The following is a 15,450-nucleotide window of genomic DNA, read 5'->3' as shown; positions in this document are numbered from 1 at the left end:
AAGTTAAATACTAACATGACCTATTCTTTACATGTTGCTACGGTATTTGAAGAAACATTCACTAGGAACAAAAAAGAATGTCGGTCTAAGTGGCTAAAAACAGACTCTACAAGGGATATATATAGAGAAAGAGGGAGAATGTATTCCCAAGAAAAGCTTAGTGAAGCACGCGAATGTTTGTGTTCTAGCTCTTGGGACTCAAACTTTTCTCTCTGCGAAGAGAGAAAAGGACAATTTCACTTGGCATTTTGAGGAGAGAGAGCTGGGAGTGCGAAATCCCAAGAAGAATCAAGAAAAAGAAAGTGTGCCATGATCATATCTTTATGATCTTTGTATTTGACACACTGTTTATGTTTGTCCAAGTGATCTCCACCCTACTTCATTTGCTAGTTTCATGACTTGTGGAAAAGTGTAAAGTGCACAAATACCACTGCATTTTTTTATGTGTGTTTTCTTTTGAGTCAATTCATGGAGCCACTTTTGAATGTTCTTCCATGTACAGTTTTAACATCCGGTTTGGTGACTTACCTGGTTCAAGATTCAAATTCTGGATTTTGATCGGGTCACTAGATTGACTGAATCAATTTTTTTTTTTTAAATCAAAACGATATCATTTTAGTAAAACAACAAAAAAAATAAAAATTAATGGGTTTGCAGCCGAGTTACGCCGGGTTTTTCTTTTCCCCATTTTTTCTTCAACCCGACCCGGTTCCAGCCCCAGGTCGACCTGTCAGGCTGGGCCGGGTTGGCTTTATTTTGAAAAAAAATCTTTATTTTTCTCCTCCTTCAATGAAGAATAACATTATTGATTTATTGATGTTTAAACATGTTTGATTCAATTTGTGTATTTTTCAAAGACATGATTTTCTAATTTAATTTTTTTTTTATCAAAGATTAATTTTATATATATGGTTTTATAATTTATTACTTTCCTAACGTTTTTTTTTTATTTTGAAAATAAAATAAAAACTCAGAAAAATAAAAAATAATAAAACATAAAAAATTAGCATAAAAGTCCATCCATGGTTGCAGCCAATGGAGTAATTTCTCGTGACTCGTTCTATTACGATGGAATAATTTGTCAAAATGCTTCCAATGGACGCAACTTTTCCTTTTCTTTTGGCTTTGATCTCTTTTGATTCCTATCCCATCCGTAGCTGGGAGAAGAAGTGGCTATGTTTTTGACATGACATTTATGCACCCACCCCAATACTTTTGAGAATTATATTATTTTTTACACCAATGTTTTATCATTTTATTATCCAATTTGCAATACCAATATTTTTTTTTACTGTTTTGTTTTTAGTAAACATTAAAAAAACAGACTAGAATAACACGGCACGGAAAGCTGCACACAAACTCGGATCGTAAAAACAAATCGTAAAATCGTAAAAAAATCATAAGGAATTTTAAAATACATTAAAATAAAAATTTATACATAGTTCAAGCATCTTAATGTGCAAAGAAACACAACCAACAAAATTCAACTTTGTTCAGATTTCTCACTCATCAAAATGCTCTTAGATATACATTTTGACTGCTACTTGAGAATTTAGCAATCCTCAAAGCATAACAAGTCTGCCAGCTTACACAGAAGAGGAGCAACAATTGTAAACCAATTTGAAAGGCTATAAAAACATGGCAGCTAATCTCCTTTTCTACAAAAAAAAACAAAGATAAGGTGAATGCATAAACTGTTTTCCAACTTCAAAGTTGGAATTCAAACAAGGAAACTGCACATGTCTACAATAAATGCACTAAATCTACAACATTGTGCTAAATCGTTCATAATACCTCCATTTCCTTGTCATTTTACCCATATAAAAAAGAAAATCCCCCTTCCCCCATGACCAATCTAGAATAATAAAAAAATGGTTGCAGCTCAACATTAGCAGTGCACCCAATTCAACTCAGCCACGTTAGGTAAATAAAACTCACAAAATCCTACCTGGCAGTCTTAGAAATTCAAACAGAAAATAGACCGTAGAGGATCGAATTCGAAGAAGTAAGCGAGCACTTATGGGAAGAGAGACGAACGGCCCTCGTGAATCGATCCCTTTTTTTTTTTCTTAATTAATTTATTAGAAGATTGATAAGATAAGTTCCTTTTATTCTATATTAATATTAGTACTATTATCATAAATAAATCATCTGAGATTCAGTCTCTCTTGTGATCACAGAGAGAGAGAGAGAGCAATGGCTAGTAGCAGACAAGTTGACCCAATAACGTTAAATCATCTGAGATTCCCTTAAGAATGCATAGCGAAACAAGAAGAAACAAGATAAACGGACAGTGTAACTTACCTCGTGAAGACTGCAAGAGATTAAGAGAATGAGACTGAGTCACTGAGGAATGTTAAATTTGAGATTTTTAATTTAGGGATTGTGAATGTGAAGACTGAAGACTGAAGAGAGAAGACTGATTTGGTGACTTTTTTAATTGCCTTTGATTTGTTCAAGCCAATAGGCGGGTGACACGTGGCAGCAACACTGAATTTTTCTCTCCTGCGGACAAACTCGTTCAATCGGTGGTGAAATCGCGATTTTATGCGATTTCACCCGATTTTAACGATTTTAACTGTTTAAAATCCGATTTTGCTCATTTTCGAGTTTTATGAACGATTTAACACGTAAAGTCTATATTGACTCGTAAAAACGTACGATTTTACGAGTTGAATCGCGATTTTAACAACCATGCCAGTACTGAAGTTCTTTTGCAATAGTTAAATGGCAGAATTACCTTTAGAATCTAAAATATTTAAGGCTGATTTCAAGAGTGTTTTAATCTTTTTATTCTATTTTTTTATTTGTTTTTGTTATTTTAGGATTTGGTTAGGGCTATTTGGTAATTTTAAGTTATTAAATCTTATTAAAAAAGTTGTTTATGCTTGCAATTCACGCGTTAGTGTGCTCTTATGCTATTCAAGTAGTGCATTTGAAATTGTTCGGTTATCAAAATACTCCATCCACGATTGCATTAAGAGTAATAAGTCGTCATCTTTTTAGTGGTGTGACATGTGCTCATAGAAAAAGTCTAGTTGGGCTTAGAGGGAATGTTTTTCTTTCCTCTATCTTTTTTCTCTCATGCCTTTAAAATTTGCGTCAACCCTTTCAAAAACATAATTGTAACTTCCAATATGTAGTTTTATTGATTTTGACTCTTCTTTTTTTTATTACTATTTTCTTCCATTCAAAAACTCCATAAAAATTGAAAATTTATTCTTACTTATTTTTATTCTTAATTTCAATGGTCCAACACTACTAACACTTTTTTTGTAATATATTCTAATTTCATATTTTATTTTTTAAATCTTAACTGGGTTTACATGCAACAACAAAGAAGGGTAACCAATAAAAAAAAAAAACACAAGAATAAATCCACATACACATCAACATGAACATAACAAATTCAAATTCAAATAACAATCGAGCACTTATAGATTATTAAAAAATAACGATAATTTTTTACAAATATTTATATTTATAATTTGTAAAATAACAAGTAGCATATTAATCACTTCTATGTAGGACAAGGCTCAACGGTTGTTCATTTATACCGATTAATGGATAATAAAAATAATTAATATGCAATAAAATCAGGAGAAAAATATTCTCATAGAAATATTTTGAATATAATAAAATCATGTATTAAATAATTTTATTACTCACTCATCAATATCTGAGGACAATGCCTGTTGATAATTTATTTATCTTACATGGATTTAGAAATAATTAAAATATTAATACACAAAAAAATTTCAAGGAAAAGAATTATCTTGAAAATATCTAAGCTGAAAAAATGCAAAATTGTAGGGGCTTTCATATATTGAGCTAATAAATTGCAAGATTTTTCCTGGGCTTGATAGCCCATTTCTGATAAACCAAGTTAATGGTTTTTGCTCATATGGGCCCAAAAAGGGGTGATTGAGGTCCTCAATCGATTTATTTCTCGGCACCTGAACAAGTTATCGTTCTTCGTTCTGTTCAGCACATGCTGCGGTTGGTCGGCTATGCCACCACAGAACACAGGAGAGAGAGAGAGAGAGAGAGAGAGAGAGAGAGAGAGAGAGAGAGAGAGTGATGGAGATAAAGACAATGTTCTTCCATTCTCCTCTTCATCTTCTTGTTTTGAGCTGCTGCGTGTTTTGTGGCCACGGATGCATTGGCCTTCCATTTTCAAGATGAAGGACAGTTTCCACTCTGTGTTTAGTTGACGGGGCAAGAATGTTTATTCTTCAAGAATATTACACAGAGTGGTAACTGTCCTTCATCTTGAAGAATATTACACTCCATTTCATTTCCCATTTGCACGTAATTTATCTATTTGGCCTGATTGTATATATGATACCTTTTTTGTCAGTAACAAATCATGTTCAGGATATTGATGTTCTAGTCAGCTGGAAGTAAAAAGCTTTCATTAATCTTGGACAGGATTTCATTGCGACAAAAATGATGTCATAAATTAGTATGTTATGTCAGCCACTAATTAGAAACCACGTCCCTGAGGCCACTCTTCAAATATGACATTTCAATGTAATTCAACACAAATATGACTAGCGCAAATATGTTTTCCATTGCATAGCTTCAATAAACATAAACAACTCGAATAAGATGTGTGTACTAAAGAGTGAAATGCTCCAAGCAAATTCAACACAGAATCAAATAAAAGATAGACCACAAGCAACATCAGCACCGCCCGAAAATGGCTGCTTCAGGTGCTCGGGCTACAGTACTGGAGGCAGGGGCAGGGGCTGCGTCACCATTACTTGTAGCCTGGTGTTTGGCAAGGCAAGGATCGGTGCACAAAGTTGGCAGATAAGTTCCTGGAGACATTGTTTTATTGTATGAAAAATGTTAAGAATTGCATGTGAAAAATTATAAAGAAACATGGCTATTTGATTCATTGGTGGCAGATAAAGAAGTGTAAATGGATACCTTCTCCCAAGGCCATATTGGAGTACAGATCAACAATGTTAGGGCAAGCTTGATAACATTCATCTGAGCAAAGTTTAGCCAAAAACTGAGGCTGAAGGAGAGTGTCTGATGAAACACCAATAGTTTCTCTATGGAGGCCACATGAACTAACACATTCATCGCTCTCAATCCATTCATTCAACGTATCTACAAAAATCTCTGTTGTCTTGCATTGGTACTTAACAGTTCCATCTTTTTCTTCATAATTCTCTAACAAGCATCTCTGACCAGAGGTTGCGATTGAGTATGCGCAAAGATCCACCGGCAACTGCTCACATATGAGCTCACCTAATAAATAAGAAAGAATTTAGTACTAGCATACAACATTGTTATATTTAAGGATATATCTCACTATTTTGCTCAAATCCAGGGGTCTAACTGACATCAGGGAAAAAACAGTTCATATATAAAACGAGAAAGGTGAAGGATGGATTTACCGAGAGCTCCATGAAGGAGAAGAGCGAACGCTAGGAAGATGATCAAGGCCATTTTTCAGTCTAGAAGCAAACAGAAAATGTACTTTAGCTGTAGCTTGTGTGAGACGTTAGGATACCAGGGTTTGTGTTTATATATAGAGAGAGTAGGGATCATCGAATTTTCATGCTGATTAGTTAACAAGGAAATGATTTAATTTTTGGTATCAAGAGTTATTTGGTATCATGATTAAGGCGTCATTAAGTGATGTTTTAGTGGCACTTGAAGAAAATTTTATAATTTCATATAATATTGTGAATGTATTTTTGTTTTAAATGGAAAAATATGTCATTTGCTTTAGTGATCCTAAGCAGATCTGTCACATAGACGTGTGGTTTGGGTAGAAATTTGAATTTACAGCCAATTAAATCATATCAAAGCTTACCATTTTAATTTTAATATTACCTAACTAAGTTTGCTGATTTTTAGTTACAGATTGAAGGCAATATCATTCAGAATCCCTACTCTTGTGATGATTTTTCTTCAATTTCATATTACTGGGTGTCTTTCCAAATTATAAGAGCTTTGATTATGGGTGATTGATTAGACTCTTATACTACGAATGTTTTGAGTATAATTGTCTTTCCAAAACGGTTTATTAAGATTAACCGGATAACTCAGTAACTTGAAAATATGACAACAATGAGTTTGAGATAGTGAACACAATTAGGTTTTTATAACCTTCGTTACATAGATCCAGTACCTATATAGGCCTGCATAAGCCCACTTTGGCAAGTTAATTAACATGAGCATTTTGTTCAACTTTCAAACACAATTTCATGGAGGTGCCACCATCTTTTTCTTTTTTTTTTTTCCAGCAAAGTTTTCGTGTACATGCACTTCTATTAAAATTCCATGAGAGTAGAATATTAACAATTTAATGAACAAATTATGGAAAGAATTTTTTTAATGATAAATACAAATACAATGGACAAAAAAATCCTCTAAAATAAATTTAAAACATTTCTTCAAAATAGACCAAACAAGAATACTTCTTGAACTCAAGCTTGGTATCCCAAGCCTAAAGTATAGCAGGGGCCTAAGGAGACTGGGCTCGAGCTACTGCCGGAGCCCAACTCCCTAGAAGGGATAGGCTCGGGTAAGAAACCCGAGCCCATGCAGGGCGTATACCCAACATGGGCGTGACATGCCCAGCACCCTCGGTGGTGGGTGTGTACCCAAGCCCTCTCATGGACTTTGGCTCCTATGCCTGAGCCCAACATGCTCGAGCTCGAGGGTGCTTCGTAAGCCCAACATGTTTGAGTCTAGACAATGCGTTTAAACCCATTTCTCACCTCTAATATGCTCAAGCCTCGTGTGTTTGGGTCTAGATAGTGCACTCAGACCCATTTTCACTCCTTGTGGGCTCGGGTTGTCAGCCCGATCCCAGCACGTTTGGGTCCAAGCAGCGCACCTGTCCCACTTTCACCCGTCATAGGCTCGGGCTGTCACGCATGAGCCCAGCGTGTTTGGGTTCAAGTAGTGCACTCGAACCCTTCACCCCTCATGGGCTTGTGCTATTACGCCCTAGCCAAGCATGTTTGGGTCCAGGTTGCGCGCTCGGACCCACTTTCACCTCTGATAGGCTCGGGCACCTTCATCGAGCCCAACATTCCCTAATGATTTTTTTGTAGAACCCATGCGAGTCCCTCAATATTTTATATTAATCCAATACATATATTTTGAATATAATATAACTTAAAATATTGCAAGGATAAAATTACACTTTAGACCTTTCTATTCACAAAAAGACAAGACTCATGGGTTACAAATACGAGACCTTATGAACATATGTTCACAATCTCTTCATTCTTAACATTCTTAACATATATATTTTTAAAGTCTATCTCTCTAAAATATCATTGCACTTTCTCTCTTTACAAAGTTACTGACGTTACCATTAAAGAGTCTTCATCTTCATCAAAAGAGACCTTTTACACGTACTAGCCACAAGACACCTTGGATTACCAAGCACCAAATATAAGTTACCAATCACCTTGGCTAGGGAGAATGGATGAGATAGCTAGGACCAAATGATTAACCGATTATCTAATTTAAGAGCCCTATTCCTAGGCTACTTGGATTTTGTAGGACATCATCAGTTAACTAGCTATTATTTCCTCGTACGCTTGTGTCGCTAGCATACCATCCAACATAAATTGCAAAATTTATGTACAAGCAAATTATTAATAAGGTGAGCATTACGAATCCACGGTGCAAAGCAGAAAACCTAGAATTCAATTGTGTTTTAACTCAATGGATGAGATGTAGTTTCTTTGCACTAAAAATAATAAGCACAAGAAAAGATGACGAGAAGGATGATTTGATGATTAAGAAAACATATTTTCATTTTAACTATCAAACCTAAGTCTGGTTGTAAAAAGTAAAAATCTCATATTAAATCATTTAATCCTGATATAGATAACATATCTTTCACTTGATTGATATATTTAAGGGGTGTTTGAGAGTGCGGTAACAGTTGCATTTCAAAGTGCTTTTTGTTTGGAAATATATCAAAATAATATTTTTTTATTTTTGACATCAACATCAAAACGATCCAAAAATACTAAAAAAGATTAATTTGAAGCAAAAAAAATTCAAATTTTAATGAAAAACAAGTTGAACCGAAGCCCCAAACAGGCATTTAATTTTAGTGTATGAAAATAGACCAAGATGTCCCTTACCATAAAACCAAAAAAATAAAAGAATGAGTTCGGAAATCTACACATTTATTCAATCCTCTATAGTTGTTAGACCTGACTCGAAATCTAACTTAATAAAGAATTTAAGTTATTAGATTACTAGATTAGCTCATATCAATATTTTTTTTATATCAAAATATGTCATTTCTATCTTTTTTTAAAAAAACATCTTTGGATTTGGTGTGGACATGGTTTGGCTGGGTTAATTGAATCACAAGGTGAACCTATTCAGTTACCTATGTTTGTCCTTGTCAATGTTAAAACCTAGTTGAAGTTAAGTCTCAAATCACAAATTTATCGAGTCAATCTACTGGTCGAGTTTAATAATTATGTATTCCTTTATGCCTACTTGTTCATTACAACTTTTGTAACTTCTTGTTTACTGAACATGTGAGGCAATAAGGTATAGTCAGCGGGCCTGATAACAACATGCTTTTTTAAAATAATTTTGCTAGCTATATCTAGGTAACTTCCTTTGTATCTAAGTCTTTTATGAAGTTTACTAACTCACCACCATGTTAACATAATCAAATTACTAGCTTGAAAACCTCAATAAATCAAAGAAACTAATTTAACATCTGATGGATCAATATTTATTATTTTTTTTCTGTTTGTTTGTTTGAAACTGCTCTCTAAAGGGTTGACCATGAAAAGATTAAGACTCATCATCCTTGGACTTAGCCAAGCACCGAGTCCAAACGCTTATGAGTTTGACGAGTTGTCAGACCCATTATTTATTGGCTCAGCCAAGTGTTGGGCCTAGTCACTAGTGAGTCTGGTGAGCTGCTAGACCTATCATTCCTAAGCTCAACTAATCACTAAGGCTAAACATTTATGGGTCTGATGAGTTGCTAGACCCATCATTTCTAGGCTTAGCCAAGTGTTGAGCCCCAACATTGCCTGATGAATCAAAGATATTTTATAATGATGGAATCATAGATCAGGGATTTTTTATCCTGATAGGACATACCAACATTTTCCTTACAAGTAAGAGAAGTATCTTGGGGATATAAAATGAGGAAATAAATATGATAGTGTTAGGTTCAAAATTTTCTCTCTGCTTTAACAATGACAATTACATCATAATAGAAAAACTTTTACTTAAAGGTATAATTGATTTTTCCCGAACTGATTCTAATTTAATCATTAAAGATACCCCAAATAGATAAAAGATGACCTTTTATAGGTAATGATGATGATTTATCTGTACTTTCACCATGGAGAGGTAGGTCAAATTGCTAGAACTAGGAGATTAATGACTTTATCCTAGGCACAAGCTCGACCTTTAACCCTATGAGATAAAATAGGACCTCATCATTGGTGTTGTCTGTAAGAAAATTATATAAAAAAATCATCGATCGCTTTTTTAGGAGCTAGGCCATTATCATTTCTAATTACTATTAGATTAGGAGCCATGAAGTTTTGAAAGATTGTCATTAGGTACCAACAAGATGTCATTTAAAACCATGTACCTTGAAGAGTTATTGCAAACTGGTAGCTTCAATTCCATTATCATCCTTAATTACTATCAGAATTGGAATTTTGAGGTTTTAGAAAGCCTTCAATGGCTACCAACAAAGTGTTGGTTTAATCCATACAACTTCAGAAGCTATTGGTAACCAATGACTCCTACCAAGCTTGTAGACCTCATAGGTAGATGATCCATAAGTAAAGAGGTTACATTCTCTTTTCTCCAGTCATATTTTTATAATAATTAAAGGACCCATGTTTATTAAAGAAGATTCCTTTTGACTAAAAAATCTTCATCGGAGAAACGCAATTCCTTCTCCTATTTAGGGCCTTAAAATGGGATAAAAAATGTATTATGGTCAATGACTAAAAATATAAGCTTCTTGTATATGAATTCCTTTTGTTACTACTCTCTAGGTCTCAAATATTCCAAAACTGGGATGACACAATTTATTTTTGAAGTAACAAACATCTATCTAGTGTTATGATATAATTTACCTTAAAAGGGATTGACATGTTTTTTCTAGTGCGATCACACCTTTTTCTAAGGATAGGATGGATGTTGCATCAACATCAGGGATTGATAAGCTTTCCCCTTCAAATCTTCCAAAAATGAGATGAATTTACTCCTCTTAGTGCTATAGAACAATTTACCTTGGAAGAGATTGATATGTTCTCCATAAGGAAATCACACCCTCCTTTAAAGACATAATGGACTCTGCCCAGTTGAATAGTTTTTTGTTCTTATGGGAACAATGCCCATGAGGCCTTACGTAGACCAAAATTAAAACCATTTGGCACCACTCCCTACTAAGAGGCTTCTTAATGTTCCAGAATAAATACACCTAAACTAAATGACATCTCTCAATATTACAAAAAAGATAGAGCCCTCATGAATCCAACTAAGGTTAGATCATGTATCGCCTGTAACTAAAAATGTTTTATTAAGTATGGGCATTTGACCCAGAAATGCTTTATTAAATATGGACAATGAATCTAGAAATATCTCATTAAGTATAAGAGTTAGACCTAGAAACGCTTCATTAAGTATAGGCGTTGAACCTATAAATGCTTTATTAAGTATGGATAATAGATCCAAAAAAGCTTTGTTAAGTGTTGTAATTAGATCTAAATAAGAACTTTATATGTAGACTAAAACTTGTGCAAATTAACAAAAGAACAAAAAGTTGTAATAGAAAAATACAATAAATACAAAACGAGAATACACACACATATATAGGGGGTCTAAAGATCTAGCCTAGGCTTCTTAGTCATTTACTTCCTCTGTTGAGCTGAAGTAGCCCTCACTGGAAGACGTCTGAAAAGTCTGAGACTAAGACTAGATGGAAGGTTGCACTAAAATCCACCTGCATCCCTTTGGAGAGGTTGAGGAAATATAGGTTAGATATGACCAAGAATATCTTATCTCCCATCGTCTCAGTCAAAGCTGTCGAGCCCTTAAAAAGCTTCTGAAATTTCTTAGGGGAATCTCTCAAAGACTCCACTTCACTAGGGGGAATCCCTTTAAAACTCAAGTTTTGCCTAAAGATGCTGGTTCTCTTTCTTGGTACAAATAACTTAGCTTGTGTGGCAGCAATCTCAGTTTGCATATTAACTTGGGAGTCCCTAGCTTGAAGGAGCTCTTTTTTCAGGGGAATCATCTTGTTGTATGAGGCCTCAAATGCTTTCTCCTGAGATCTCAGTTTGAGGGAAAGACCATATATTTGGTTTTTTTAGTCTAGAATAAGCCACCTTAATGCTTTTGTAGTTTATTGCTACTGAATTTTTGACTCATCTTTTTGATAATTTTTTTGAAAAATCCAAAAATAGTGAAAAACAACGAAAATCCAAAAAATATGTTTTTTTAAATATATTTGTACCATTTTTAGCATTTTCAGCATCGTCTCAAAATAATTTAATTTTTCAAAGGTTTTTTGAATGTGTTCGACTTTTCTCGCGTCATTTTTAAAATCCTTGATTTTCTCATTGAGTCGAAGTTGATATTGCTCATTTTTAAAAAGAAAAGACAAGAAAAATCAAAATTTACAAAAAAAAAAAAGAAAGTTGAGGGACCAATTTTGAGGCCGAAACAACATTTTACTATAAATATAAGTCCACAACTCAAAACAAAAGGGACGGGAGGGGGGAATTTAAACATTTCAGGGGGAGGCAACAATAAAAAAAAAACCCTAAAAAGCTTAACTCTTTCTTCTCCCTCACCTGAAGTAGCTGCCGCCCCCCTTTTGATTTTTTTCCTTCTTCCTCTCCCTCGACCATCTCTCCTCCCCATCGCCATTTTATCATCCAGAACTGAAAGCCACACAGAGCCATTCTCCTCTCTTTTGGCCAAAACTAGAGAACCCCTCACTCTCTTCAACCACCGACGGACCTCCATTGTTTCCCAATTTCTTTTCATTCTCAGCCAATAGGTCCTCCCTTCACCCAGACAAACCAACCTCCCTTTTCCATCTCCATCGTCCTTCTCCTCTCAGCCGGTCTCCACCGTCAGCATCATGATCCCCCACAGACCCAGACCGTCGCTCCTTCCTCCTATACTCTTTTTTCCACTCCCGTCTTTGTTAATAGAGACTCAACCCTCACCGACCAGCTTTCTGCTGTAGCAGACATTACAACACTGTCTGCAGACCCGCAACCAGATCTCATGCCTTGTTTTTGCTGACAACTACCCAAAGTAAAGGAGAAAACAGAAACCAAAGAAGGATTTGCGGGGAAACAGATCCAAAAAAAGACCGAAACAGATCTAAAAAAGAAAGAAATAAAATCAAATATTGTTTATGTGTTTGTCTCCTTTTTATAGGTGAAGGGGATTCTCACCGCCAGCAAGGAAGGGAAGAGGAGAAGAAGCTGAGCAAGACCCACCTGTTTTCCTGGATTTTTTATAGCGGCATGTAAACCCACGCCCTATTAGTGGCAGCGACACGTGGAAAAGACGCACCACCACTGTTCCCGCGTCCAAAAACCTTCCTTAACATTGTTCCTGCAGATTCCAGAAGGCTTAGTATTTTTTGGGGTTTATTTTGTAATTTTGTTGAAATGAATTTAATTTATTTTGAATTTTTGTTATTTTAGAACATTGGTTGTATGTGTAAAAATATAGTAAAAGTAAATGTATGATTGTATTTTCATTTTAGGAATGTTTTTTATGATAAAATTGCAAAGAATAAAGAAAAATTTAATATTTTGATTTGTTCACGGTCAAGAATTATGAACTTACATATAAGTTGTATTTCTAATATCTGATGAAAAAAAAATTTAAACTTTTTTAACACATCAAAGCCACGAAGCAGCTTACCTAAGGTAGGGTGCGTTAGGGGTGCTAATACCTTCTCTAACCACAATTAGTCCCTTACCCGTGAATCTCTGACAAGACCAGTACATTCAGGTTTCCTAGTAACCCTCAATTAAATACTAGGCGGCGACTCTCAACGAATTAAGCAAACAAACTAAAAATCACCAACAGATGTTACGCTGGTGACGTGCGACATAGTTTAGCCTCCATAACATTTTTTTTCTCCTGAAGGAAATAATAGGTTGCTTGATTGTCCCTATTTATAGTCATGACCATCATCACATAGCTTTTTTTGTTGCCCAATGCCTTCTGGAATGGGCATACATCATAAAAACCTACTAAGAGATAATGTTAAAGAAAATAAATTACTTACCAGAACTGAAAAACAAGAGGTTTTGTCCCTATAGTGAAAGCTATATGGCTAGTTAACCCCAAATAGCAATAAAAGTTTTCATCAGACATTGTAGAGATGTTTAATGGGATTGTAAAGGCCCTCTCTAGAGTTGTCACAACCTCGAGGCCAGCAACCCCAAGGCATGTTCTCCCTCTAACAATAGCCTCCATCAATTTCCCTTTCTCTTCTATTAGAGTTGAAAAATTAAACGGATTATGGCCAAGGCTAGATTAACAAAGATGTCCTGGAACTCTATGGTGCCAAACTTTGTGGATTTCACAGATGCCCTTTCCCTGGATGATAATGTAAGAAGTTGAGGCTAAGGAAAGATTGCAGTTGATACCTCTATCGGTGGGGCTTGAGGATGGTTGGTCAACGAAGTATAAACTCTTCTCCTCTTGAAGTGAGTGGCAGCACTCACAATCACTACCAAGAAGGTTAGACTTTTTTCTTCTCGGGATAAGAGAAGATCATGACCCCCATCTTCCACATGGGTTGTGCCCTTCAATGGTGTTTTCTTAGGACCTATAAAGGCAGAGAATTCCTTAATTAAAAGAGAGAGTTTTCCCTTCTTTCTTTACCTCTATCCATGACACCTATCCTTCTCCTTCAACTATCAACCATACAGAGACAAAAGAATGTTAGATTCTAAAACAAGCAAAAAACAAAACAAAAAAAAAGACAGCATGATAGGATGACTATACTTTGCAAAACAACCTAGTAATATCCTTTGACCATTTTGTCAACTTCATTGTCAATTTTGGTTGAATCCAATATTGTTTATTTTTTCTCCTTGTTTGAGCTCAAATGAGGCTTGATGTTTACCTCGTGGGGAGGAGTTTTTCATTAAAAGGAGCAGCCTTAGGTTTGCTACAGTCCTTACTGGCGATCGACAATTTCAATATATATTATGACTAGCTAGCCACTTTCCCCTCAAGTTCTTGGTAGAGTTAGGTTTCTTGGTCATCATGTTCTTCATGACATTGTTGCTTCTATTAGCAAAAGTGAAGAACTAATGCAAGTTGTTGCTATAATTGATGCTAGCAACCAATTAGTAGCAACTCCTGTAGACATTTATAGTAGGCTTGAGCCCAACCATTCTATACAAGTTTTCAAAAGCAGACATGATTGTCCACCTATTGTGATAGAGCTTACGAAGACCTAGCTGGTAGTAGTTAAACACATCCCTCACAAATCCCTGAAGAGGGAAGGAATATCTCATCTTGTACATATAAAGAGGGGTAATGATTTAAAAAAAAAACCTTATGAGGTTTCTAGGGTCAGTTTACTCATATTTTTATCAAGGAGAGACATCTGAGCAACATACTCACCAAGTTATTAGCAATCCATGACTTTCATATCCGTAATGCATATGTTGTTGGGGACGTCATCCTTATAGGTTCGAGGAAACCTTCTTCTCTCTCGAGGGTCTATGGCTGGGACATGGGATAGAATCTTACAAGACCCCTATCTTTTGAGCACCTTTAGTAAGAGAAGCAGATAAGCCCTTATAAGAGGATCTTTTCTCCTCTCTACCAGAGGGCAATGCTAGTATAGCATCCATTCGAACCTTGAGGCCTACTATAAGGGACCTATATCCCATGTCATTTTTTTCATGTTCTGAATGAAACCTGAACTCCTTGTCAAGAGTTGGAGCACTTCTCTTTCTTGAACTTGGTCTAGTGTTTTTAGGCTCCATTAATTCTGGTAGAAAAAAAAAGGATCATTTAAAAGGTTTTTGAGGATGATTCATACATGTTTTTCTCGGGTAAAGAAAGTCATGGCTTGGAATATCTTTTATGAGAGTTTTTTTTTCTCTATTTTACAGATCAAACGAAGTAAAAGTAAAGTAAAGGAAAAAGTAATAACAACCAGGATTATAAAGAAAAAAGCCTTACATTGTCATTATTGGATGAAAAATTTTCATATCTTCACATGTCTTAAGAAGTCTACTCAAGTGCTATATTAAGTGCTAGCTGTCATTTTGTTCCCCAAAATGAACCTTTTACCCAGGAAAAAAAGCCACCTGGACTTGAGGATACCAATGGTACCAGGAAGGAAGCAAAAAAATCTTATTGGAAAGACAAAAAAGGCCTCACCTATTATGGGTAGAGGCTTTTCAAATT

General features: G+C 35.3%; 1 protein-coding gene and 1 long non-coding RNA gene across 2 annotated transcripts; both read right to left on the bottom strand.

Moving 5' to 3' along the window:
• Positions 1–1,400: 1,400 nt before the first annotated feature.
• Positions 1,401–2,394, bottom strand: LOC140955517 (uncharacterized). The gene is made up of 2 exons (XR_012169732.1): positions 2,305–2,394; positions 1,401–1,658 (listed from the first exon to the last, which is right to left on the bottom strand). It is a non-coding gene; the product is annotated as an uncharacterized lncRNA (long non-coding RNA).
• A 2,292-nt stretch (positions 2,395–4,686) lies between these two features.
• On the bottom strand, positions 4,687–5,463 carry LOC118055394 (uncharacterized). The gene is made up of 3 exons (XM_035067290.1): positions 5,412–5,463; positions 4,936–5,262; positions 4,687–4,823 (listed from the first exon to the last, which is right to left on the bottom strand). The coding sequence occupies exons 1-3, from the start codon at positions 5,461–5,463 to the stop codon at positions 4,687–4,689; spliced, it is 516 nt and encodes a 171-aa protein (XP_034923181.1).
• Positions 5,464–15,450: the final 9,987 nt, after the last annotated feature.

This window comes from Populus alba, chromosome 1, assembly GCF_005239225.2.
Source record: "Populus alba chromosome 1, ASM523922v2, whole genome shotgun sequence".
Classification (NCBI taxonomy): Eukaryota; Viridiplantae; Streptophyta; class Magnoliopsida; order Malpighiales; family Salicaceae; genus Populus; species Populus alba.
The sequence above is the reverse complement of the archived record's forward strand: the minus strand, read 5'-3'. Positions and strand labels throughout refer to the sequence as shown.

Coding starts and splice junctions, on each gene's coding strand:
- LOC118055394 (XM_035067290.1), bottom strand. CDS start 5,463: ATGGCCTTGATCATCTTCCTAGCGTTCGCTCTTCTCCTTCATGGAGCT. Junction 5,263..5,411: donor TCTCCTTCATGGAGCTCTCG/GTAAATCCATCC, acceptor CTTATTTATTAG/GTGAGCTCATATGTGAGCAG. Junction 4,824..4,935: donor CAATATGGCCTTGGGAGAAG/GTATCCATTTAC, acceptor CAATGTCTCCAG/GAACTTATCTGCCAACTTTG.